The sequence below is a fragment of the Perognathus longimembris genome, chromosome 17, assembly GCF_023159225.1.
Source record: "Perognathus longimembris pacificus isolate PPM17 chromosome 17, ASM2315922v1, whole genome shotgun sequence".
In the NCBI taxonomy this organism is placed as follows: Eukaryota; Metazoa; Chordata; class Mammalia; order Rodentia; family Heteromyidae; genus Perognathus; species Perognathus longimembris.
Window position 1 is genome coordinate 21,725,319 of NC_063177.1, and position 24,122 is coordinate 21,749,440.

Genomic DNA, 24,122 nt, shown 5'->3' on the forward strand with positions numbered 1-24,122 from the left:
GACTGCAAAAGTGGAAGATGACTAGACATAGGCTGCAGGCTATTTGTAAAATGATCCTTGAGTCCAGGCATGGTAACACATGCCTGTAATTGCAGCAGACACAGGAGAGTCGTGAGTTCAAGGCCGGCCCTAGGAAAGTCAGTGAGATCCTGTCTCAAAAAATACAAACAAAAGCACTAGGAGTGTGGCTTAAGTGGTAGAGCATTTGCCTGGCATGTGTGAGGCCTTGAGTCCATCCCAGCAATGGAAGAGGCAATTCTTAGAACATCATCACACTCTCTACAGGGGCATCGGAGGCCAGCCTGGGGGCGCTGGGGGGCAAGGGCCCTCTGGGTTAGGAGCGCGCTGGCTGGGTGTGGACGAGGGACGGGGTTTGCAGGTAAGCGCTTTGCATCTGGCTTTGGCTGGCTGTTAGGCCAGGTCCTGAGGGCTGGGGTCACCTCCGGGCTCGCCCCAGCTCCCTTAGGGGAGTGTGACTTTGGCAGGGCCCTCCCCAGCTCCCCTGCCCGTTGCTGCAGTCAGCAGCTGGCCGCTGGCCAAGGCCTGGCCATTCAAGGGACACCCCGGCGCCCGGGGCGAGGCGCCTGCGGGTGGTGGCGGGCACCGGGGTCTTTGGTTTACTGAGCAGGGACGGCGGGGAGCGGAGACACAAACGGAGGCCAAAGGCAGAAAGCAAACCTCCTGGAGGCCCCGGGGTGCGGAGTCTGGCGAGGGAATTCCTAGCGGCGAGGCGTGAACGGACTGGGCTGGAACCTGGGTGCTGGGTGGGGTGCGGCTCTGCGGTGGGTGTCAGTTCCCCGGCACGCTGAGGATGAAGCCGGAGCGGTTCTTGGTGAAGTCGGGCTGGGGCTGGTTGAGGCGGGTCTCCACGGAGACGGTGCACTTCTTCCCGTGCAGGCTGCACTGCACCGGGTTGGTGACGTTCACTTGGAGGTGGCGCTTTTCACTGGGAGCAGAGAGACGGGCGGTTAGCGGCGGGCCTGGGGCTGGGGGCGGCTTGGGCTCTGCGGTTGGTCAGGCCCCTGGGGCTTTAGGCCTGCTTTCCTATGGGGGTCCACATGACCCAGACAGGGGGAGGAGGCGGTGGAATTAGGGTACCTGAGGGAAGCCTCCAGCCTGGCCATTGGCAAAGCGGGGGGGGGGGGGGGGACCTGCGACTGAGCCGCAGCCCCGGGTCTGCAGTTGTGGCTGAGGACAGGGTCCCCTGGCCTGGGGGGCTCCTGACTCACGGGGATGTCTCAGCTCTGATTTTTGTCAGGAGACCCAAATGGGAGGAGTGCCAGCTGTGAGCCCAGCTGTTGGGGTGTGGCTCTGAACCCACAGCCCTGTGGTGCTGCTCTCATCCTAGGGCTGGGGTTGGGGTTCTGCTGCTGGTCCCCACGGCCCTGGCCACGGAGGGGCTGGGGCAAGCGGGCTGGGTGTTATCTGGAGAGCTGTGCTGCGGGCCCTTGGGGTCCCCCTGCCTGGCGGAGGTGGGGGGGGGGGCTCGGCCAGCCTTGCTCGGGGCCAGGGGCACAGGCGGCTCCGAGCAGGTCGGCGGGGCTCAGCTTCTCCTCCAGTTCCTCTCATGGCACTGAACTTAACCAAAAAAGCTAGGCACCGGCGGAGACAGGCCGGCACCGCATGCCCACGCGCACACAGCGGCCCCAGCCCCGCGGTGGTCAGGGTGCGAGAGGAGGCTGCTGGCCCGAGCTTGTGGGGGTGTGGGCTAAGGTGGTTCCGAGGTGAAGGGCAGATGCCAGGCGGCCCAGTCCACGCCGCGGGGGTTGGGGGGGGTGGGGGGCAGCAGCCTCTGGATCACACCGGGCCTGCACCGTGACGCCGCGGGGCCGGTTGTGCAGTGGTTCCCCAAGCGCTGGGTGAGCGCCCCCACAGCAGGCCCCAGCACTTGGGAAGTGATCTGAGAGGCGGCTGGGCTCTTCTCACGGCCACTTCCTACCTGCTTCCCATTAGCCAGGATGTGGACCTGGCAGAGACCTGTGGCCAGCGCTTGTGGGCATTAGACATAGAATACTTAATATCTTGTCAGCTGCCGCTAAAACCTTGGCTTAGACAGCTATTTTTAACCAGAGTTAGACATAAAAATAGCAGAGCTTGTCAGAGGCAATGGCTTAGGCCCTCTTTCATTCCCTTGGGAATCAGGGCCGCTCTGCAGGTAGCTGTGCCCCCCTGGGGATGTATTTGTGACCTAGAATGGCCCTTGGGCCCCTCCCCACTGGCAAGGTCCCCTGGGGGTCAGCCTCCCTGGAGCAGTTGGCCTCCTGGCCCTGCAGAGGCCTCCCCTGTCCCTCTCCTTCCCCAAGCCCATCCCTTCCCTCACTTCCTGTGGAGTGTGGGGAAGGAATGTGCACACAATGAATTCTAGACCTCAACATCTCAATGAGAGGGGAGGGAGAGGGGAGAGGGGAGAGAGCCCGGCCTCCCCACCCCTGCGCCGTGCAGTGAGGGTCAGCAGAGTGTCCCTGTCTCCTGCCTCCTGCAGCAGAGTGTCCCTGTCTCCTGCCTCCTGCCAGCCCTCTTAGGCTGTGGAGCTCAAGGGTCGGATCTACAGTCTTGTTGTTGAGGTCCAGGTGGGTGGGAACACGGAAGGGGGTGACCAGCACCCCAGGGGAGCAATGTGGAGCCCTGCTCCATGGCTCTTCTCTCTTTACAGTTGGTTCCAGCCAGTCGGCACATGGAGGAAGTACTGGCTGGGGAAGGAGGGTGACAGGCCCCTCTCAGGGAGCTTCCAGTTCAAGCGGCGGGTATGAGTGCTGAATGGGGGTGTCCCCTCCTTTCCCCTCCTTCTGAGGCCCACAGCTGGATGAAGGTTCTCCTGGAACAGCAGGAAGCAAGCCCTGGGTCTCACTGCAGGCAGCTCTAGGCCCCCCTTCTCCTCCCTCCTCTCCTGCCACTATGGCTGCTCTGATCTCCTCGGGGCGGGGGGGGTCCAGGCTGGCTCTCCCAGGGGCTGTGGGAAGGAGAGGATGGCTGGCCAGGGCCCACTCTCGCTAGAGTGATCCCGCCTCCTGCTCTTCTCTGCAGAGCTGGGAGCTTGCGCAGACACAGCACAGGGGCTCAGCCTCCAGCTCCTCCCACTCGTGGTTCTGAGTCTGTGGCAAGCGTGGAACTCCCATGTTCAACCAACCCAGCCCCCAGCAGAGAAGGGAAGGAAAGGCAACATTTCCAGGTGTCCCACTCTCCCTTCACCTCAGAATTCCCACGCAGCATTTGCTCAGCCTGTGTGAGATGTCTCCTGGTTGCTGCGCGGTCTCGTTTTCTCTTTCCTTGCAGAGTTGGGGATTTTCTGAAGTCTTGAGATGGGGAGGGGCACTGGAGGTCTGCATTCGAGTCCTGGCCTTGCAGCTCACTGCCATCGTGACCTGTTCAAGTCTCTCCCAAGTCCCTGTGAGAGTGTTACAACTGTCCAGTGCACCCAGGAAACCCTTGCTTTGCCTACTTTATGGTGGACAAGTGGAAAGGGCTATTTCACCCATCAGCAATGCGCTGGGCCCCAGAGGGCAGGAAACGAGTCTGCAGCTGAGGCCGGCCGGCAGCAGTGCTGCGGGGGGAGGGGTGGTGGTGGACAGGGGTGGATGCGGCCCTGGGAGCGAAGCTGGAAGCACCAGCGGTGTGCAGTGCTGTTAGTTGCTTCATAGAGGAAGTCTTGATTTCTCAGTAACTGCTAAGACCCTCCAAAAGGGATGGCTCTGGAGAGCTGTTATTATAGACTCAGTCTGTGTTCCTCCTGGCTTTCCCAGTTTGTAGAGCATGAGCGCACACCTGGTTGGAGCTGCCTCTTCCCGGAAGTCAGATCTCCTGCTGAAAGCCTCTAGTTCTTTCCATCTGACAAGCATGCAGAGCGTCCGCACCACATGCACTGCTTTCTCCTGTTACAACTCGAGTTCCTGGGGGGCTGGGAGGCTCTCCTAGGGTCAGAGTGGGCACCTGTGGGCTGGGTGACCATCATGGGGTAGGGTGGTAGGGTGGCTCAGGGCCACCATGCTGCAAGGTGGCATTCTAAACAAGGAGGGTACATTTTGGCACATTTGACTCATCTTCTAGGTCCATGACAGGGATTCTAAAGGCAGAGTGACCACATGGTGTGTGGAAGGGGAGGGTCCCGAGAGGGCGTGGCTCCTTAGGAAAGAACCTTGCTGTGCCAGCATGTTCTGTGAGCGGCTGCCCTGGCTTCCTGCTCTTTTCCTCAGCCTAGGTGGGAGCAGGTGCCAGCCCCAATGCCTGGGGCTACTGTGGGCTTGGGTGGGAGGACAGCCAGTCTGTTGTGTAAGGATCGGCTAAGCAATGTCCAGCTGTGCCACCTATGCACCATTCACAGACAAGAAAATGTGGGTTCAATTTGGTGGTTCCTTGATAAATGAGACCACAAGCTATGTGGTCTATCCATTTACTGCAATGTTATCACTCAATCCCACTGAATGATTAAGGAATGAAGATGATATATCCTACAACACAATGAACCTTTTTTGTTTTTGGTTTTGTTTTTCCAGTCCTGGGGCTTGAACTCAGGGCCTGGACACTGTTCCTGAGCTTCTTTTGCTCAAGGTTAGCACTCTACCTACCATTTGAGCCACAGCGCCACTTTCTGCTTTTTTTTGTGTATGTGGTACTGAGGAATCGAACCCAGGGCTTCATGCAAGCTAGGTGAGCACTCTATCGCTAGGCCACATTCCCAGCCCCAGAATGAACCATGAAAACACTATTTCCTGAAAGAAGCCAGCTACAACAGGACCACATATTATTATTCTGATTATATGAAATATCACATCCAGGCAGATCTTTAAGGAGAAAACAGGTGGCTGTTGCAAAAGGCTGTGGGGAGCAGGGTGTGGAGGGATGACCTAAGGGCTATGGCTTTCCTTTGGGATGATGACGGTATTCTGGAACTAGATAGAGGTAATGGTTGCACAGTGTAATGCGCTAATATACTGCTCGGTGTTGTGTGGATTTGGGGACGGGGTCTACCTTGTCCCATGGTGGCGAGGATGCCAGGCATGTGCATGGCCCCTAGCTCCAGTCGTTATCCTCCCAAGTATTGAGAACTACGGATGTGAGCCACCTGCGCCCGGCTATTGTAGTCTTTTTAAATTTTTTTGCCAGTCCTGGGGCTTGGACTCAGGGCCTGAGCACTGTCCCTGGCTGCTTTTGTTTTTGCTCAAGGCTAGCATTCTGCCACTTGAACCACAGTGCCACTTCTGGCCATTTTCTATATATGTGGTGCTGGGGAATTGAACCCAGGGCTTCATGTATACGAGGCAGGCACTCTTGCCACTAGGCCATATTCCCAGCCCCCCCTTGTTTGTTTTTAAAAGTGGGTTGATTTAGAGGGAGGAAAAAAAATAAGAACTAGACCCAAAACTGTATTTTGTCACCCATTTCAAGTTCAAAGTGACTTGTGGAGCTGTGGGAGGCTTTGGTGGCCGCTCTGGAGTGGGGCACAGTGGCCCCTGCAGGTGCCCAGTGACTTGGCTCTGGCTTGAGCTCCGCAGTGCATGGGAGTCTCTAGAGAGCCAGAGTTCTCTCCTCACTTTTAAAGAAGTCAGATTTTATAGAGGGAGGCAGGGTGTTCCTCTCTGATGGTGCGCCAAGCCCAACAGCAGCTGCTGGCACAGGCTGGCTGTGCGGGGAGGGCCCTGTCCTGCCATCCTCTGTGACAGGATCTCAGAGCTCAGCCAACTGTAGAATTTGGGGACCTTTGTCTCCTGTTATTCGTTCCCAGCCATCATCATGGGCTAGCAGCCTTTGTCATGGCCCTAGGGTCCCTGTGTCAGGCGTGCACGGATGGGCCCTGGTCCCTGCACAGCCGCCGTGTCTGGGCCGAATCAGCAGGCAGCACAGGTCTGCAGACCAAAGCCAACCAAGAAAGCAGTGTGGGAGGTGGCCCCGCAGCCCCAGTAGCCGGGGCACTCGCTGCTCTCAACAGCAGGCCAGAGGCCTGCCCTCTGGTCAGATGTGACTTTGCCTCCCCTTTCAAGGAAAGTGTGGTGGAGGTGGGACACATCCTGGGGGCTCAATGAGGGCATTGTTCAGGGGTGTGGAGGTCCTCCTGAGAAGACTGTGGCTGGCACAACTTGCTGCTGAGTTTGCTCACAGGATACAACAGGAGGAAGCTCACTGGGCACCCACACAGGCATGCAGTAAACACATGCTTTGCAAAGCTGTGAAAATGTCCTCAGTGTGTCAGGGCAGGCCCGAGCCAAGGCCGGCTGACGGCCTGGCTGTCCCTAGGACTGTGTGTGGGGACAAGCTACGGGCCGGGGCGGGTCTTCAGCTCCTTTCTGTTTCACTTCCTTTGAGGTTAGTCCCTCCGGTGATGTGGACTGCAGAGCCATGGCTTTCAAAATCCTCTGTGGGAATGCAACTTCTGCTTTTGTCAGGGTGGATGGACGCTAGTGCCACAGCCACTTAAGTGAGACCACAGGCACAGTGGGGCTGCACTTCCCGTCTACTGAGCCTTTTCTGAGTTTACAGCTGGTGGGAGATGGGGCAAAACCACTTTTGACTTAGAAAAACTAATTTTCTTTCTTTTTCTCCTTTCTATTGCTGATCCTGGGGCTTGAACTCCAGGCCTCATGCTCTTGCTCAGCTTTTATTTTTTTTCTTGCTGCTGGCGCTCTACCACTTGAACCACACCGCTAGTTCAAAACTTTCTTTTTTCCAATCATGAGCAGCCGGGATGCTCTGGGGCCTCCTTCAGTCTGTCTCTGCCACAGCCTCAACCACTCTGGGGCCTTGGCCAGGTGGTGAATCTGCACCCCCCTCCCCGACACTTGTCCGGAAGCTTCCCCTCCTGGGAGGCCATGTCTTCAGGGTGCCATCCAATGCTATTCCTCCTCTGCCCACTGGCATTCTCTTGGCTGCTACTCACTGGGCACCTGGCAGGTCAGGCATCACCTGAAGAGTACGAATGGGTAGCACGCAGGTCTTTTTTTTTTTTTTTTGGCCAGTCCTGGGCCTTGGACTCAGGGCCTGAGCACTGTCCCTGGCTTCTTCCCGCTCAAGGCTAGCACTCTGCCACTTGAGCCACAGCACCGCTTCTGGCCGTTTTCTGTATATGTGGTGCTGGGGAATCGAACCTAGGGCCTCGTGTATCCGAGGCAGGCACTCTTGCCACTAGGCTATATCCCCAGCCCAGCACGCAGGTCTTGCATAGCACTCGCGTCCCGCGGGGAGGTGGCGGATGTTAATGTCCTGTGTGACACAGGCTGCCAGCGGAGTCCCCGAAGTGACACCCAGATCACATTCCAGATGAGGAGGACTTGTGCAGTAGCTTTTCTCTGGCTTTGTCTTGCTTCTCCCTTCTCTATAGCTGTGTATTCAGCTCTCTTCATTCATATTCTCCCACAGTGGCGCCACACAGGCCCAATTCCGGTCCTCACCCAGGCACAAGACCCGAGGGCCCATTCCCGGCCACCTCTTATATGAGACGGCGGCGTCTTCACATGGACAGCACCAAGTCTGTTCTCCTGACTTCTTCCCTCCTCTCACACACCAGTGGCAGCTGCAGCGCCATGCTTGTGGTGGCATTCTGCCCCTCCTCTTCCCCAGCCGCCTCTGGTGACTGCTGTAGCCCAACCCATCTGCCCAAACCCAGCACCCTCATGCCGTCACCAGATTCTGGCACAGGTGCCCATCACCCACCCCTAGACCCCCAAGTGCCTGGCCCCAGGAGGGAAGTGTTCACCCTACCAGCGCATCTGGTCCCAGGGAAGGACAGATAAGCCTGACTCCTTCCTGCAACCATCTTGTGCTTTACTCCATAAAGAATCTCAGTGGACATTAACGAAAAGAAAGGATGCCCTCCAGGTGGCAGGAGAACTAAGCTGGCGAAGCCTGGCCTCTACTCTGCTGGGCTCTGCAGATGGCTGGGGTCCCCCCAAGCAGTCCAGTCTGTGAAAAGGACACCAGAAAAGAAGTCCAACCTCCAGCCTGGCAGAGAATCACCAGGTGGGAGCACAAGAAATTTTCTGTGAAAACCATAAACTCTCATCTCACCCCTGACCTCTTGAAAAGCAAATCCACGGCAGATCACTTGAGGACACGAAGGGAAAGGCTCACTGGTCTCGTCAAGTGAAAGAGCATAAAAATGCACCCCAAAAGACAGAGAGGAAAACCATCAGCCAAGTTGTCCATGCCCAGTCAGTCATCTGGGAGTGAGGACAAAGCAAAGACTCCAGCCACGGGCCGACAGTGGACTGGGATTGGCTGCCAGGAACAACCATGGTGGGACCAGACTGAATTCAGAAGGAAGGTGCAACAGAGCAAGGAAGCAAGTGAACTACAGCCAAAGTCAACACATAGAGAACAGGCATTCACCTTCACCACAGGCAACCATGTGGGATCATGACTGTTAGGATGACAACAGGGCAGACCAGTGGTGTCCCAGTGAACATGCAACAGCCCTTGTCCCATCTGGGAGGGAGGAAGGGAGGCTGATGGGTTTCCATGGATATGGAGAGGAAAAGAAAACCCTACAAGAGCTGCAAGCTGTACTGTACAATGTTAAAGAAGCAGAGAAGGACTCTGAGTTGCCCCATCCGAAGGTTGGTGGGAAAGGGAGTGACAGAGGCAAAGCAGAATGTGACAGCCAGAAAGTGCAGGCCATCATGGAGAAAATATATGCCCATCAGCCTAGATATAAATAAGTACAATGAACTTAAATGTACAAACTGTTAAATACAGCGATGTGCCATGTATAAGAATCCTGTAAGTCGTAATGACACCAGAAATTTGAGAGATAGAATAAGATATGAGTCAATACCAAGTGAAAGACAATTGGCAAAAAAAAAACCCCACTGCTGGAAGAAAAGGCCATAATTATTTTATAGTAGTTCAACAGGAAGATCTGCTCATCTGTCATTCATATATACAATATAGAACTATATTATATATGTAATATATTTACACACACTGAACATATGCAAAACACTTCATTCTCAAAAATGTATAGACCCACAGACAGTAACATTAAACAAACAAATTTGGACAACCCAACTAACAAGCATGTGTGTGCTTGTGTTCTTTTACAGAACATAGAGAACATGGACTAGACCACAAAAGAAAGTTCAATAAGAACTCAGCAATTAGCATCCTATAGAAACCATCTTCTGTCTCTAAGTGTAGTAAAAAATATATAAACCAAAACTAGAACAAAATAATAACACAACAGCAGAAGCAGACATTAGTTCTGTGCAGATTCCTGATTGATTGATCTGAGCTGCTCAGCTGGCTGGGGATTGTGAATCAGCGTCTATTTATCAAAAACGTACCAGACAGTAGGGGCCTATAACATCAAACATTTTACATGTGTCATCTTATCTAATCCTTTCCAAAGCTGTGATTATGTTTCTTTGATAGATGAGGAAGAAGGTCAAAAAGGTCAAATAACTTCACAGACAGAAAATGGCAAGGCTAGGGCCAGCATCCAGGGAGTCTCCCTCCTCGGAATCCCCATAGTGAAATGCTGTTCCAGCCTAGTGTGGAACGTGGAATTCGTTACCCCAGGCACTGCTTGAGTCACAGGAAAAAGTACCTGGCATCTCTTGCTGGCACTTGGACATCCTGGGTCACAGCTGTGACACTCATCACTCACTCCTTGGGGTTCCTGACCTTGGCTCCTGTCAGCCTTGGCCTCTGTCTGTCTGGCAGCCCCCGAGGTCTGCAGGCTCAGTGATGCTGGGCTGCCGGCGAGAGGCACCTCCCAATGTCCTCCTGAGTACTCCCCAGTGTGTGTTTTGTGTGCATTTTGCCTTGACGCTCCAGGTGGGGTCCCCACCTGGAAGGAAGCCATAGCTCCATGGGGACTCCTGGTTGCTATGGGTTTTCTTTCTTTCTTTCTTTTTGGCTGTATTGGAGTTTGAATTCAGGGCTTTGTAATTACTCAGGCACTCTACTGCAGACATTTTTTGCACTTTTATTTTTGGTGTCATCCCTGGGGCTTGAACTTAGGGCTTAGGCACTGTCCCTGAGCTTCTTTTGCTCAAGGCTAGTGTTCTACCACTTGAGCCAACCCTCTACTTCCAGCTTTTTTTTAGTAGTAAATTGGAGATAAGGAAGCTGGGAATGTGGCTTAATGGTAGAGTGGTAGAGTGCTTGCCTAGCATGCATGAAAGCCCTGGGTTCGATTCCTCAGCACCACATACACAGAAAAGGAGGTGGTGCTGTGGCTCAAGAATGCTAGCCTTGAGCAAAAAGAAGCCAGGGACAGTGCTCAGGCCCTGAGTCCAAGCCCCAGGACTGGCCAAAAAAAAAAAAAGTCTCACAGACTTTTCTGCCTGGGCTATCTTTGAGCCACAATCCTCAGATCTCAGCCTCCTGAGTAGCTAGGATTACAGGTGTGAACCACTGATGCCCAGCTCATGCACTGGTCATTTCTGAGATAAGTTCTCATTTCCTGCTGGGACTACATACCTGGACCTCTTATTTTTTGCTTCCTGAATTCAAACCCCAATACATCCAAAGAGAAAGGAAGAAAAACCCATAGCAACCAGGAGTCTCCATGGAGCTTCCTTCCTTGGGGACCCCACCTGGAACGTCAAGACAAAAATGTGCACTGGGGAATACTCAGGAAGGCATCAGGAGGTGTCTCTCACCAGAATCCCAGCATCAGTGTGCCTGCAGACCTGGGGGGCTTCCAGCCAGACCTGAGCTCTGCTTCCTATGTGGCTGGGTGGTAGGAATATGCCACCATACCTATTGGTGGTGAAGGGGTCTTGTACACTTTTGTGTTGAGGTTGGCCTGAAACTAGATTTTCTTGCTCTCAGCTGTCCAAGTAGTTAGGATCACAAGTATGAGCCATGGGTTGCTGTTTCTGAGTTTCCCATCCTTTGTGCAGCTCTTGCCTGGTAAGGGTGCCTGAGCGCAGGGCCTCTGTGTATTGGAGGTGAGAGGCCTGGGGGTTGCCACCTGGCTCTCTGACTTCCCTGCCACCAACATCAGAAATTAGAGTGGTTGGAACATCCCTTTGCCTTATATATTTGGAATCTGGAGACCAAAGGCTCATTCCTCTGCCTCTCCCAAAATGTCCAAATGAATGCTTCATACCACGGATAATGAGACCTTCCAAAACCAAACTATAAAAACAAAACCATCTCTCTCAAATATGAAGACAGAACAAGACACCATAAACAAAACAAAACCTCTTCCACTGAGCAAATGGGACAGCAGCTGGAAGCAGAGCCATATCGCTCAGAGCAGAGTGGGGTGTGATGGCCCCAGTGGGCTTCCCCTGCCGCTTACCCCCACTCGAAGGGCGGAGCAGTGGGCTCGGTGCCCTCCTGTCCACAGGCAACAAGCAGAAACCTGCCCCCTCGCCCCCTCTCCCCTCCGCCACCTTCTCATCCTTTTATGCTTTCTGCTCTCATGTCTTCAGGGCCTTCTTTTGTATCTGTTTGAGGTTTTTTTTTTTTTTTTTTTTTAACATCTTTGCTGTTTCCTGATTGTGTTTCTATTTCTCCTCTCTTGACACTTCTGTTCACAGCACTTCCACAGCTAGTACCATCTGTGCACACGGGTGTTTATTTTCTGTTCACATTGTTAATGAAGGTGCTAAATAAGACTGAGGGAAACATGACGGGCACCCACACCTTCCTCTGAACAGAGGACCTGGTGGATTGGCAGGAGCACGGCAAGGTGTTGGCCTACGCAGCTCACCACTGTCCACAAGCATCAGGGCCTGCATTTACCAAGTGGCTGGGGATCACGAGACAGAGGAGCTCACACGATCCTGGTCTCTGCCAATAGGACCCGATGTTCTACACTCGAGCCCCATCTCTAGTCCTCTTTTGCTCTGGTTATTTTTCTGGAAAAGTCTTTTTTTTTTTTTTCCCAGGGCAGCTTTGGGCTGAGATCCTCCTACCTATGTGTAACTGAGATTACAGGTGCTCACCACCACGCGTGTCTTGTTGGTTGAGAATTCCTGCCTCGGCCTCTTAAGTGTCTTGCCATACATTATACATGGAGCATCCACAACAGAAGCAATGGGATTCGTGATAGTGGAACAGCCTCTGTCCTCCAGAGGCTTCGTCTGAGAGGGGAGGCAGATGTGCTAATGATGGATGAAGGCACAATACGGCCAGGAGCGTGGAAGATTTAAGGAGCGAGTGGAAGATCTAGATTGGAAACTGACGTGGGCAGAAAAGTCTGTGGGACTCCCATCACCAAAATAATGAGAAAAAAAGCAGGTTTGAGAAAGCAGAGCAAGCCAAGCAATCATGAAGCCCCAAGTTCAAACCCAGGTACCATTTATAAAACAACAAAAAACTATGCTAAGGAAGGCTCAGGACTTCTGCTCGGCACCCTAGTACAGAATGGATTGTGATGTCTGCCTTCCCTGTTCCCCACAGGCATGGACCCAAGGCCAGAGCCACAGAAGTGGCATTGAATAGAGCAAGCCTGGTGACCTGGGCCCGCGGTGACTCACCCACTTAGCTGGCGTCTATCTTTCTGTTAATAATGCCCCTCAAGTTCTAATTGTCCTTCCTCCCTGGAGTCTAGCTGGGCCTCCCCCACCCACATAGATCTCCAAGACCCTGTAGGTAAGGAGGCGCTGAAGGAGGCTGAGGGAGGCTGGAGGATGAGTTCAAATGGCAAGTGGTAGGATCCCAGTGTGTTTGGGAGAGTGTGGTGGAAGCTCAAATGGCCAGGTAGGTGGCAGGGGAGGAGACTAGGCTGAATTCTGTAGGCAGTGGGGAAGCCTGGAGGATTCTTGAGAAAAGAGAGAAGAACACCTTGTCTCCTATACTTCACTCACTACTGAGACTCCTACCCCCACCCAAAGGAAGCTCCATGCGAGGAGAAGACCCTGTATGTATCCTTGTGATGAAAGAGTATCTGGCATACAGTACACACTTCATAAAAGAGATGACATGAAGAATTGAAGAGATAGTGTCAAAAATAGACAGAGGCATTTTGAAGTAGGAAGATCAGCTATGAAACTGTGTCTTGGCAGAAGGGCTGTGGCCCCTTACCAGGGCAAAGACAGTCAAGCTTGGGAGGTGCACCATTGCTAGCACAACAGTATGCCAGGAAGAAGCTGGCTTTTGGGTTACCTTGAGTTGTGGTAATTTATGTGCATTTGAAAATGTCTAGTGTCCGGTGGCCATCAGCCAATTATGGTTTGCCAAACCGTTAGTTTGAGTCACTATTTATGGTTATCACATCAGAATCGCTAAGACTGGAAAAGACATTTTTCTCTCAGATACAAACTTCTGGAACTTCAGTCATAACTCCTCTGAGAGTCAGATGCTCCAGCTGGCAGCAGAAGTGACGGGGATGGGGGCTTCCAGGTTCTGTGTATTTCTAGGGATGTGGCTTAATCAGGTGAGTCCCCAGAGCTCAGCTCGCAGAACCTGAGGTTTGGATTTAGCTACTCCAGGGCTTAACTTCGGCTGACATGGCTCGGGGAAACAGTCCTTGAAACCTTTCCAACTCCGTTTCTTTCACTGCAGGAACTGGGGTGAACCTCTTTATCCAAAAGGGTTTTGGTGAGAACGAAAGCAGAAAATACACGCACAGTAGTTTTTACAGAGCCTGGCACCCAACGAATGTCCTAGTTTGGGTTGTTAATGGAGTAGTTTTTGCTGAAGGAGGTGCCCAGGTGTGCGATGCTGGCTGAGAGGCCCTGCGCTCCCTCTCTGGCCTTCTCCTCACCACATATGGCCTCCCCAGAACAACTCCGCCATTTTCTAGAGCTGCTTTAGGAAGATTTGAGGATTCCAATAGGCCCTTTTTAATTGATCTGGAGCATTCTGAAATCTCTTTCACTGGACAAAGCATGACAGTGGTGTGTTTGTTTTAAATTCATCTCCATCTTACTGTAGTCACTAAACTTTGCTACCTCTCCAGGCAACTTACCTTTCCCACCGCAGAGAGTATCTGACCAGGTAGCCAGCAACTGGAGGTTTGAACACAGGTAACTATCTCCTAAACCAACCCTGGGGACAAACGGTCCACTTTCTACCACCTGTTTGAGATCAGAAGGATTTGCAGAGTTCTGCTAGCTACAAAATGCGCCATCCTCTTCCTGTGGCAGAGGAGCCTGTGCCACACCAACGCTTTTCATGGTACATGTCCCCGTGCTCCGCACATACTTCCATGCTGGTAAAAACAGAGGCAGGGCAGGCCTCTCTATCAGTATGTTCTCACACTGCCTAGCAGCTCTGCTTCTCCTATTCTGCATTTGCTATTTTAAGCAAGTACATAATGCATCAATTTTCAGAGTCTTACTTAATGCCTCTGCTACAAAACTGAGAACTCAGTAATCTTGTCAGGCAGAGCAGAACAATATTCCGACAGATGAAACATTCCACACAGCCTTATTTCCTTTTTCCTGGGATGGGGCATCTATTTCTGGCCCTCTAATGAGCGACGGGGCTGGTGGCAGGGGTCCAGTCATTCTTGCTTGGGAATCCCACATCACAGAAGCCACTCACCATGCTGCTTATGGTGGACACATCAAAGGCCCCACAGGGCCACAAGTCCATCTGATTGCATGCTTACTTTTTTTTTTTTTAACTTCCCAGAAATGGGTTGTTTAGCTCTGGGCTGAAGCTTGCTGGCGAGAAATCAGTGTGTGGGTTCTCTCAGGCCACATTTTCACTTTTCCTGTCTGCCAGGAATAGTTCCATTTTCTCCATGGTCACTGGCTTGATTTAAAGGCCAGAGAGTGCCCTTCATTTACCTGCCCAGAGTCTCCTAGGAGGCTTCAATGTGAAGTGTCACCATGTGGCTCCTTGCCAAATTTAGTGTAACCTTGAGTACACACTTCTGGTCCATAGCCACTTGCATCTGACACCTCAGCAGGCAATTTAGGTCCACTTTCCTGCTGTGTGCTCACAGCCTGTAGTGCCTTTTAATGCAAGCCATATTGACTGCCTGCAGGGTCATCTGGGAGGGTGAGCAGAACAATCAGTCCCACCTTCGCTACATGCCCTTACCTATTAAGTGGATTAGTCACATTTTCCAAAGATTTATCGGTATGGCTGGCTGGCATAAATAAATGGGTGGAGCCATTTCCACCAACCCCTCCATTCCTACTCATTTTCTATCAATTAAAAAATGGTACAATGAATGTGAGTATACAGTGAATCTATTGGAAAGTGAATAAAAATTCTACATTACTGTTGTAAAGAACTAATAGCCCCAAATGATGCAGTCATCCTGGTGACTTTAAATTACTGGCCCAACTTCATTAGCATGAAAACAAACCAAGTACACTCTTCCTCTGGGGCTGGACGTCAGACACCCTGAGTAATATTTAGGTCACTGCTGCCTGGGCAAGTCTGGAAAATGGTGTGTGCCCTGATTAGACAGTACCGTGTTTATGCTCAGCAGCGGTGACAGGAGGGGACCCTCTGGCTTTGAAGGGAAAGAGCAGAACACTCCAGAAACAATGTGAAGGGGGCTGTAGTAAATAATCTCTGTCCTCTGTCCTGCCTGCAGTGTTCCAGTAATAGCTTTGCAGCTGGCATCAAATCTCTGCGTTTGGTGGGTGTCAGTGTACCCAGTTCCTCTTGTCTCTGTTTCTGGGAGGCCACAGAGCAACAATCCTCTTCTTCCATCACTCATTCAAAATTACCTGAGAAGCATTTGAAGCAGTGGCCTGAAACACAACCAGCCATGGCTCCCCAGGGGCTGGGTCTGCAAGTGGTCTGTTCATAGCAGCTCTAAAGGAAATTGCCAAAGCATCACCTTCTCTGACAGAGGCCAGCTGGCCAGCTTCCCCTCAGATAAATGCCCCAATCACCTGCCTGGGAACTAGCTTTGTGAAAGACAGGGTACCCAAACAGTAGGGCCTCCTTATTTACTGGGAACATGTTTCAAGACCCCCAGCAGATGCCTAAAACCAACAGCACTGAATCCTATAATACTCATGTTCCCTATACATATATGCTTGTGATCAAGTTTGACTTATAAATTAGAAACAATAGGAGATTAAGAGTAACAAAATAGAACCACCAAGAATTTGCATCTTAGTGGCCTTGAGAATTCTGCTCTAGAGTAGCAATACTATCTAGATGAAAAGTTTGGATAAGGGCCTGAGTTCTGAGGTTAGATAAGGTGGGTGGCTTGGATGAGGAGGATTGGGTGAAACCACTCCCGCCCCCTGTTCCCAGACACAAATTTCACCTACTATAAGCCCCCCTCCCTGCTGAGTCTCACCGAATGAAAAGGGAAGGGAGATCTTCAGGGAGTCTTTTGGATTCTGTATACAGTTGCTTTGATTTCCAGCTCTACTTCCCACTGTGAAACAGCCCAGGGCAAGGTAGCAGTCCAGACGGGGGACAGGTGGGCATTGTGAACAGCCTTTCACACCAGGTCCACCACAGGGACCACAGCTAATAAGAGCCAGACATTGAGCACAGAGGCAGATGTTCAGGTGAGGCAAGAAAAGTTCCTGCCAGCGGCTTCAACCTTTGATCCTCTTAAAAGACTGGTTTCAAGTGAGAGGTCAAGTCTCCAAAGCGTCACAGGGCCCTGCCTTGTGGGGCAGGCTGTGGGGTGTGGAGACGGGGCGCTGGCCCCCTTGGCCCTGGCACCTGCAGGCGGCAGCTCTACCTCTGCAGCACCTGCAGCGGAGCGGGAGCTCTGCCACTCGGGAGCTACAAAGGAAAGGCAGCGCGAGGGGGAAGGGGAGACAAAGGGAATGGGCGGCGGAGCTGCCGAGGGTGGAGGGTGGGCTGCGGAACGCGCGACTGCCAGGCTGCTGCTTTTAGCTCCGCGGCCCCGCGGTCGCCATGGTAACGTGGTCCCGGCGCTTCCCTCTGACATTAAAACGCCGCCGGGCCCCGGTGGGCGGCGCTGTGCGGTGGCGGCCGTGGGTGGGCGATGTGCCGGGCGCGCACGCCCACCGAGGCGGCCCGGCCGCGCGCTGTGCACTGAGCGCGCACGCCCACCGAGGAGACCCTTTCCGCCTCATTCACGGCTCCTCTCCCCACCGCCCCCTCCTTCCGGCACGCTTTGTCTTTCCAGAGGCGCTGATTTGGGGCTAGGTCTACATCTTGAGAGGAGAGGGAGATGTGGATTTGGGCCAGTTCTCGGGGTACATGATTGGTGTAAGGTTGGGAAGATTTGGGCAAATACAGGCTAGTTGCTGCTGCTGCTGCTTTTTTAAACTAGAGATATGTCTTGGCTATAAATAGCGAAGGCATATAGGAAAGGCAGAAGAAAGAACTAACCGGCAGACACGTGAAACAGGATTAGTGGAAACCCTGGAGGCTGGCAGCCCACGGGGACCATCCTGGGGTAGCAGATTCCAGTGACAATTTTACTGCTCCAGAAAAAGCAATCTGTTTTTTTTTTTTTTCCCTACTCTTTTTGACATGAAGCCCAACTTCATGGTTTTCCCTCAAACACTCTCAGCAGGAGTAGGAAAGGATTGGGAAACTGGAAGGTGGAAGTGGGCCTTGGCCCATCCACCGTTGTGCCTGTGGGGTACAGGCCAGCCCAGAGCCTTGCCACAGGGCACAGGTGCAGTCCACACATGGACTCCAGGGTCAGCCTCCCCAGCCAAGAGGACAGGAGCACAGAATCCTCCCCTTGGCAACAATGCCTTTCTGTGAGGCCAGACAAAGAGCTCATGGGTGTGGCTGGGGAGTTTTTTAAACCTCAGCACAGCAAATGGTGGGCAGGAAGCATATGCCTTTTCCTCATCAGGCGAAGTCTCCTTTTATGACACATCTCTCCCAGGCCCAGAGCATCATGCTTTGTCAGATAATAAAGAGGCATATTGATGAATAATAGGCGTATGACAGGCTGGTGTGGGCTGCCGGGGAGCTGGCTCCTGGCTGCTCTGCTTTCAGTTGCTGTGGGATTCCCAGGAGTAAGAGGAGACTGGGTCTGACTGCTGGGCCATTTCCTAACCACTAGCATTGGCTCTATGAAGACAGCGGCTGTCGCGTGTGCTCCCAGATCATCTTGGAAACCACTCTGGTCACCCAGAGTACAGAAGGATTATTTTCACCTAGGCAACGGGTGGGCAATGAATAGGGAATGGAAAAGCTGAGAACACGATCAGGGAATTTAAGCACCTTTGATCTTCAAGGCCGATAGGCAATACCATCTTTCAGTAAGTCCATTCATCTTTCAGTGACTCTACCCTGAAGGACCACGCCTCAATGTGGAGACTTCAAATTCTAGAGCAGAGCCTTGAGAAAGGGCTACAACCTTGAGGTCAGTGGCTATTTATTTCCTAAAGACCCTTCCCATGGGGACAGATGGCCTGTGCCTCCCTCAACTGCCTACTGCAGTAGGCAGCCTGACAGTGAAGACTGTCTTCATAAACCATGACAACCCACCTACTCCTTAGAAACACACCTAAAATAGGGTTGAGAAGGCCCCAGCAAAGCATGTGGCTCCTCTAGCATATGACGAATACAAAGCAATCTTCATTTAGAGGTGGACTGTGTGGGACAAAGATCCACATGCTCATGGAGAGACAGAAATCTGAGGAAATTAGAAGAATTTTGAGCTAGGTATGGTAGTATATTTGTAATCCCAGCACTTGGTAGGCTAAGGCAGAACTGTAAATTCCAGGCCAGCCAAGGCTACATGGTAAGATCATTCTTGCCAAAAAAAGAAAACCCAAAAGGAGAGAGATTTTAATTCCTCATATAAATTCCTCCAATATTTGGCAGCCAAAAGATTAGGGAATACTTAAATACAAAAGCTAATGACCAATGACTTACCAGGACGTAGGCAAACATTGTTTTGCCAAGATCTGAGTGGGTGATCACCTCTGGGTCCATATAATCCTAACCAGCCAACCTCAGTTCCTCTCACTTATTTTAAATGTCTATGCCTAATAAAGTTTCATACACTCCAGGAGCAAGTAATTGTATGTTCTGCAATTAAAGGAAGAATGAACTAGAAATGTTAAACAATCAAGGAAGTTCTCTTTATGAGCTATCACTCCACTTTCCTACCCATGTCTCCACTGGAGCCTGATGTTGTCTCTTAATGCTGAGCAGAAAACACTAAGCTTAGAGATAAGTAGTCTCCCCCCCCCAAAAAAAAACAGTAATTTTGTCTCAAACCATCCTGGTTTCTTGAAGGCCTTCTTAAAGGTTGGATGTTGACTTAAAGTAAGTTAAAGCATCATAGTTCTTGGAAGAAGTCTTGGCAAACATATATGGTGGACAGGACATACTGTCAAGCAGAGTTCTAAAAATGGGATGTGAGAAGAGATTTCTAAGTTAGGGGATTGGAGAAGTTAGGATGGACTGGTACAAAGGGAGGTGTGAGATGAAGCAAAAGGGCAAAATGTGTTCCCGTAATGATGGAGAGGACAGGAAGAATGAGAGCACAGGTAGGAAGGCTGCAGAGCTGTAATTGACAGCCTATCTCCATACCTTAGAGTATCCTGTAGCCACTTAGCAGTACAATGGTGACAGTATTGTCAGCCTGCCCACCACACACAAATATCAGGAAGGGCCAATGCTTGCTAGTGGTCTGGAAGTAGGAAAAAGAGTATTTAGCATAGTAGGCTGATTCTGGGAGTCCTATGTACTGCTCAGCTTCCTCTCACAGATTAGAACCCAGACTTAAAGAAATTACAACTTGAGTGGTCCAGCAAGTCTGGCATTCAGAAAGCCGAATCAGGAGGATACTGAGGCTTGAGGCCAGTCTGGGTCACACAGACTTTGTCTCGAAAAATCCCCCAAATAAGCCAGGTGCCAGTGGCTCATGCCTGTAATCCTAACTACTCAGGAGGCAGAGATCTGAAGATCTTGGTTTGAAGCCAATGCTCGCAGGAAAGTCCATGAGACTCTTGCCTCCAATTAACCACCAGAAAACTGGAAGTGGCACTGTGGCTCAAAATGGTAGAGCTCTAGCCTTGAGCAAAAGAGTTTAGGAACAGTGCCAAATCCTGAATTCAAGCCCCACAACTGGCAAAAAGAAAATAAAAATCTCCCCCCCCCCCCAAAAAACCAAACAACAAAAGGGCTGGGGACATAACTCAAGAGGTAGAGGGAATACCTAGAAAGCATAAGGCCTTGCGTTCAAACTCTAACACACACACACACAGAAAAGGAAAAAAAGTCCATGAATTGCTTAAGATCATGTGGGTGGTCATCTTCAACCCAATGTTCATTTCCTTCACTTATAGGAGTAAGGGAAAGGGGAGGAGTGAAAAGCATCACCAACGATGAAAGAACATAATGCAAATCAGAAGCAATCTTCCACAGGAAACTCAGAAGTCTAAAAAAAATTAATTCTGTTCAGTCTTTATAACAAACTAGTATCTGAGGAGCTTCAGCTCCAGGGGACCAGTTTCAGCAGGAGAATGGCGGGGGGGGGGCAGGGGTAATTCTGCCTACCCCCGGAGGCTCATAAGCAGTAAGAACCAGGGCCAGTTTCCTAACCACTGCAAGCCTCAGTTTCCTGGACTATGAACTGGGGACAACAGGATGCAGATCTTGTGAAAATAAAAAAGGACGATCCAGGGCAGCTGCTCTCACAGCATGGTATGCGGAGTATCATAAAGAGCTCCTTAAAGATTACCGTGATAACCACAGAGCTGCTACATCAGGGCTCAGTTAGGGTTTCTTACTAGAAAAATGCGGCAAAAATGTGTTGGTACTTTTATATGCATGGGAAAGTGGATCTGTCTTCCCCAGGGGGTTAAATGAGTATGTATATCTTTGAAATTTCCCACAATATAAAAAGCATCCTCTTTGCTTTTGTCTTTGGTGGAGCATGCTTCCTTCTGGTGTTACTTCACCTTTTTTTTTTTTTTTTAATCAATGAGAAAGACCCAGTCTCGGTTTCACAACTGAAAATAGAGTTGCTTCTTGCAGAACATCGCAGATGCCCCACACTCACTAGCTTAGCTCTCTGGTCCAGGAATAGGATGGAAACGGAAGTTCTTCATCCCTGCATTTCACAACTGTTTTCCTTAGGCAGTCATTTGGTCTTGGATTGCAACTGAGATTAGGAATTCTCAGTGTGTAAGAGGTGAGCTGGGGCTGTAACTTCAGTGGTATAGCGCCTGCCTAGGATGGAAAAGGCCCTGGGTTCCATCCCCAGCACCTTAAGGGGTTGAAGCCAGCATACTTTTATTTTTGTGGTGGGGAGATGGCATGAGGTTCAGTCCATCCATATATTTGAAGGGTTGAAGGGTGCTGCTACTACTGGTATTTCTCTGACGACTCACCCAGCAGCTCCAGGATACTTGTTTCCTCTCTCCTTCCCTACATGGATTTCTGTGGCTTACAGAGCTTTAGTTTCTGATTATTTTTAGTCCCTACTAACTTCTTGAGGAGACTGCCACATGGCGTGCAGCTGTGGGAAGCAACTGCTATGGTTTGATTTCTAGTTGGTATTACTTGGCACTTCTTGGCAGGCAGTTGCTAAGATTACTGTTTCCTCAGGTGATCCCCAAGGGAATATGGTGTGACCTCAGAGATGTGCATCTGATCAGTTGCCACAGGTTGGGGACACATCCAGAACCCCACTAGAAAGAAAGATTTATTTCAATCTTCAGGACCCACATTTTGTTGCTCCAGAAATACTAGGCCTGGAGCAGAAAGACAATCTGGGGATGCTGGACATAGGCCTTCTTTCCAATTGATGTGAGCCCAGAGAGGCAACTGTCCTCCTGGAGTCTCTTATGCCATGAAAGAAAACAGAGAATGAGGGGGCTTGCTGGCCAAGCTGAAGCCTATCTTCAGGATCAACAGCTAAAACAAAGAGGCTGGGCCACCTGCCCAGTCTCTTCCTGCTCTGGCCTACCTCTTTTTCTTTTTTTTTTCTTGCCAGTCCTGGGGTTTGAACTCAGGGCCTGAGCACTGTCCCTAGCTTCTTTTTGCTCAATGCTAGCACTCTACCACTTGAGCCACAGTGTTACTTCTGGACCCTTTTCTATATATGTGGTGCTGAAGAATCGAACCCAGGGCTTCATGTATTCGAGGCAAGCACTCTTGCCACTAGGCCATATTCCCAGCCCTGGCCTACCTCTTTTATGCACACCTACCTACCTTTTGCGGCTGTATAGCTTTTGGTCTGTATATTCACTCATATCTCCCTGTGAGCTACAATGCTATCCCTCTAGATGTACACATGAGCTGTTTCCAGTCTAGGAGGCTCCTGGTTCCTTCTCCAGGAAGTCTATTTATTAGTTTCTTAATAACAGCATAATTTTGGAGCCTTTCCTGATCCTCCAGTGTATACCTCCTAGTACTGCGCTTAGTAAACAGGATTGCAACTGCCTTTACTCACTGGATTCCATCCTCACCACCACAATGAGTATTAAACTCCTAGGCAGGACTTGGGTTTTGTTTACTGCTATATCCTCACTTCTTTCCCAGCACATAGCAAGTATTTAATGGCTGTTTGATAATGTTCTGAACTCTACAAGACTGCCCTCACTTTTTTTTTTTTTTGCCAGTCCTGGAGCTTGAACTCAGGGCCTGGACACTGTCCCTGAGCTTCTTTTGCTGAAGGTTAGCACTTTACCACCTGAGCCACAGTGCCACTTCCAGCTTTTTCTGTGTATGAGGTACTGAGGAATTGAACCCAGGGCTTCGTGTATGCTAAGGCAAACACTATACCACTAAGCTACACTCCCAGGCCTGTGCTCACTTTTTGAGATAGGATCTCCCTGTGTATTCCAATTTAGGCTCTAACTTGCATTCCTCTGTCTAAGCCTCCCTAGTGTTGGGATTATGGGTATGTATCAACAATTCTGGCTCTCCTTTGTGGTTTTAGACAGTATAAATACCTTTTTTCTTTTCATCACAGTGCTGGGGATGGAACCCAGGGATTTATGCATACTAGGCTGAAATTATTTGTTCTTCAAATTGTCTAAGTCTTCTATTTTAATTTATCACAATATCTACTATAAGTCTTTTCCTAGTTCTGAGTTTGAAAGAGATCTTCAGTCATGTGAGTTTGAAGACACTTCACTGTAGACTCCCAGAGATGTCTGTGTCAAAGGCTTATGCAACAGTGAAGCTTTGGGCTGGGTAACTACAGGAAGACTGTAGCTGTTCACCTGGATGCTTGTCATCCTCCTCTTTGAATCATTTTTTTAAATGTTGAGACATGGTCTTTCATTACATAGCCCAGGCAGGAACTGGAGATCTTCCTATTTCAGCCTCCCAAGTGCTAGGTATGTGCCACCATGCCTGACTTTGAAGCTTTCTGTTTCTGTAGGCTGGTCACTATGAACCTCTATTTTCTGTATATATTTATTCTGGACAAGGAGATAGCCAAACAAGAAAACTTTCTCACTGACTCTCTGAAGTCTTCCATTCCCTTTCAAGAGAATTCTTCTTTGAAATTGATCAGTATGCATTATCTTCACAAACTGACATAGTGGAACTCCTTCGTGCAGCTACTTATAATTAAAAAAAAAGAATTCTTCTTATAGTAAAGAGGAAATTTATAGTTATATATAGTCTCTACCCTGTTCCTTAACTGCCCTGCCCTAGCCTCTGCCATGCCAGAAAGGAGCCAAAGCCAAAGGGCAGCAGGGGCAGGATGTCATGCACATCACTGCTGGGTTCTCTCTTCCACTGAGACCAAAATGGGAATTTCTCCCTTGCCCTTTACCATCCCAGTTTCTGGCATAAGATCCAACTTTCTGCTAATCATGATAATAGACACACCAAGTCTCCCTCCAAACAGGTGCTTCAGAGACACTAAGGGCATCCAAAGCTATGCTTGGTGTGGCCAATCTGCCCTGGGTGCTGAGGTGATGGTGGTTCACCACTGGAGGAAGAGGGCTATGGGAAGTCCACCAGAGCACAATGTCAAGTCATGACCCAGCCAGGGCAGCACTGTGAACTAGCCAAGATCACACTCTCTGTTCTTATTGACTTTAGATTATATCCTGGCCGAAAGACAGAGGCAAGACCTTTGCCATACTAGTCAAAGCCATAAATGAAAAAAATCATCTGATTGTGATGGTAGTAAAATGATCTCTTGTGACATCTATCCTCTTGCCTCATTGGGCCAGTGGTCCTGGGGAGGAAGACAGCCTGGTTGGAGGAAATGTCCAGCCTTTCTCAGCCTCTGGGGAGCTGAAGCAAGACATTGAAGTGGGAGAGTGAGGGAAATACAAGGAAGCTGTTTTCTTGGTGAGGAAGTTGAGGGTGTGAGGGGCTGGCCCTGAAGTGAG

At 50.7% G+C, this 24,122-nt stretch overlaps 1 protein-coding gene across 1 annotated transcript in view; it reads right to left on the reverse strand.

Moving 5' to 3' along the window:
* Positions 1-24,122, reverse strand: part of Myo1d (myosin ID) — a 338,468-nt gene continuing 314,346 nt past the window's right edge. Inside the window, exon 22 of the mRNA XM_048365802.1 lies at positions 1-946. Within this exon, the coding sequence (XP_048221759.1) occupies positions 790-946 (157 nt within the window). The 3' untranslated portion in view covers positions 1-789. The remainder of the gene's footprint in view (positions 947-24,122) is intronic.